This window comes from Lipotes vexillifer, unplaced genomic scaffold, assembly GCF_000442215.2.
Source record: "Lipotes vexillifer unplaced genomic scaffold, Lipotes_vexillifer_v1.1 scaffold340, whole genome shotgun sequence".
NCBI classification, from domain to species: Eukaryota; Metazoa; Chordata; class Mammalia; order Artiodactyla; family Lipotidae; genus Lipotes; species Lipotes vexillifer.
In genome coordinates this window covers 402,341-405,325 of record NW_006793646.1, presented here as the reverse complement: position 1 = coordinate 405,325, position 2,985 = coordinate 402,341, and the positions used below count along the sequence as shown (strand labels likewise).

Below are 2,985 nucleotides of genomic sequence, written 5' to 3'. Positions count from 1 at the left end.
TCTTGGCCTGACATTATGAAATAGCTATACAGTAAATCCTTAAAATTGGCTTGAGTAAAGCCAGATTTAAACCTGGATCTCTTTCTTCAGCACTTGTTCCTCTGCCAGTCTTTCTACTGTCCTTTGCTTGCAAATATATAAATTACTTTAATAACGTGATGCTCTTAGTTTAGTAATTTATTAATATTATAATTTTATTTGATATGACTATTTTAGCTCTGCTTGATTAGATGAAACAGGCATACATGCTTCAGCTGTGAAAAATTCCATTTTCTGGTTCTATGTAAAGCAACATCTAAAGCAGCAGAGAGGGGAAACAGTTATATTTTCAAAAATAGTTAAGCCAGACTGTTTCCTGGAGATACTTTCATTTATTTTTCATCAATAGCTACTGGCTATTTTTGGTTGGGCTAGACATTAATACTGACCAGTTTAGCTTTCTTGACTGTTAACAAACTATCCCACAATGAACCTGCCTAAAGACATTGTGGTGATTGTTTAACATACACATTTTCTAAAATATATGCTCAAAGTAAAAAGATCCAAATTCACAAGAGTATGAAATATTTATAAAAAAATCATGCATCAGATTGTACAGTCTAGAAATAAAAGAAGATTCAAATTCAGTAATAAAGGTAAGAGCAATACTTGCTCTAACATTTAAGAAAGACCTTGGACTCCCAAAAGGTCCTGGGCTCAATTATCCTTTTCTGTTTGCAGAGACGCAGTAGCCAGGGCTACTGCTGTGACTGGCTGGGCAATTCCATGGAGTTGCATCTTTGCAAGTTTCTTCTGTTCACATTCTGTGACCAAACGGTTCAACTCTGCTGCACTGTATCCAATAAGAGTCTTCAAGTCACAGACAAACTTGTATACAAATCTCTTGCCTTGAACTTTACAAATCATGTCCCCATCATAATAATACCTTTAAAAAAGAGAAAACACATTAGGACTATAGAAAAAAAATTTAAATTTGGACTTCTTGGGAATTCCCTGGTGGTCCAGTGATTAGGACGTGGGCTTTCACTGCCATGGACCCAGGTTCGATCCCCGGTTGCGGAACTAAGATCCCACAGGCCATGTGGTGCGGCCAAAAACAAAACAAACAAAACAGAAAATAAAATTTGAAACAGAACTACCATACAATACAGCAATCCCACTACTGGGCATATACCCTGAGAAAACCATAAATCAAAAAGAGACATGTACCACAATGTTCACTGCAGCTCTATTTACAATAGCCAGAACATGGAAGTGTCCATCGACAGATGAATGGATAAAGAAGATGTGGCACATATATACAATGGAATATTACTCAACCATAAAAAGAAATGAAATTGAGTTATTTGTAGTGAGGTGGATGGACCTAGAGACTGTCATACAGAGTGAAGTAAGTCAGAAAGAGAAAAACAAATACCATATGCTAACACATATATATGGAATCTTAAAAAAAAATGGTTCTGAAGAACTTAGAGGCAGAACAGGAGTAAAGATGCAGACGTAGAGAATGAACTTGAGGACACGGGGAGGGGGAAAGGTAAGCTGGGACGAAGTGACAGAGTGGCATGGACATATGTACACTACCAAATGTAAAATAGATAGCTAATGGGAAGCAGCTGCATAGCACAGGGAGATCAGCTCAGTGCTTTGTGACCACCTAGAGGGGTGGGATAGGGAGGGTAGGAGGGAGATACAAGAGGGAGGAGATATGGGGATATATGTTTATGTATGGCTGATTCACTTTGTTATACAGCAGAAACTAACACACCATTGTAAAGCAATTATACTCTAATAAAGATGTAAATAAATAAATAAATAAAATTTAAAAATTTGGACTTCTTACAATATTTCACAGATTATTCCATAAGAAGCCTAGTATTGTATCTATCACAACAGCAATTAACACTGAGTTTATATAAAATATTTAATGTTATTATCCAAGGAAACTTCACAACATTAAAATTTCAATGCTAAGCACTCAAATTTTATGTACTAAATCTTCAAAACATATTTTCAAAAATTACGATGAAACACTGATTTAAAAATAAACATTACTAAGCAAAACAAAAAACCCTGGGAGCAGTAACAGAGCCTAAGAATAAGGGCTCTGAATCAGAACGCCAAGATTCAAAACCTAACATCTCAACTTATTACCCTTTGTGACCACAGGAAAGGCATATTTTCTCTAAGCTTTTATTCCTCATTTATAAAATGACATTAAAAACAGTATTAACACTAATAGAATTGTTGAAGATTAAAAGGATTATCTTTGTAAAGTGCTTAGCACACAATGACTGCCACATATAGCCCTCTAGAAAATAGAAGCTATATTGATATATAGCTTTATTCATATAATATGAATAAAAAGTTAATACACATATTCTTTGGATTGTTGGAATGTCCATTTCCTCTCTGTCTTGTACAAAATCCTTTATTATGTAGCTATGCTTTCATCTTTATCATTTTAATATGTAAAGGCTCTCCCCTTACAGAGAAATTCTCCAAACCAACAGGGAGCCTCAAAAGAGTAAGCAAAAGGGCTTAAAAAAAAAAAAAGAGAGGATACAGAAAAACATAAAAGAGGACATCATAAAGAAACAATGTTTCTAAACCTGCACAGGTACATTTGGGGAAATCACTCTAGAAGTCTGGTTTACTGCTATCTTCTATGGATATAAAACAGTTGGACTTATACTTACTTTGGAAAACAGACTTTATTTACCCCTATGCACTGCCAATTCCAATAATAGGAAAAAAAAGGTAAGTCGAAACTTCTCTGGGCTGGCAGATTTTGGAGCCTTTATTTTAAAACTGCACTGCCCATTTGCGCCATTTGACGAAGAGCTGCTACAAAAGAAACAACTATTTGCAAAAGTACCAGTGGTACAAACGATCACATTTAGCAGGATTTTATTATAAAAATCACTGTTTAACCAAAAATCCATTAATGAAAAGACTACATGGAGGAAATTATGTCATCTTTCC

General features: G+C 35.0%; 1 protein-coding gene across 1 annotated transcript in view; it reads right to left on the bottom strand.

Annotated features, from left to right (window-relative positions):
- Positions 1–547: 547 nt before the first annotated feature.
- The window catches only part of GABPA (GA binding protein transcription factor subunit alpha), a 34,727-nt gene continuing 32,289 nt past the window's right edge, over positions 548–2,985 (bottom strand). Inside the window, exon 10 of the mRNA XM_007466484.1 lies at positions 548–925. Within this exon, the coding sequence (XP_007466546.1) occupies positions 697–925 (229 nt within the window). The 3' untranslated portion in view covers positions 548–696. The remainder of the gene's footprint in view (positions 926–2,985) is intronic.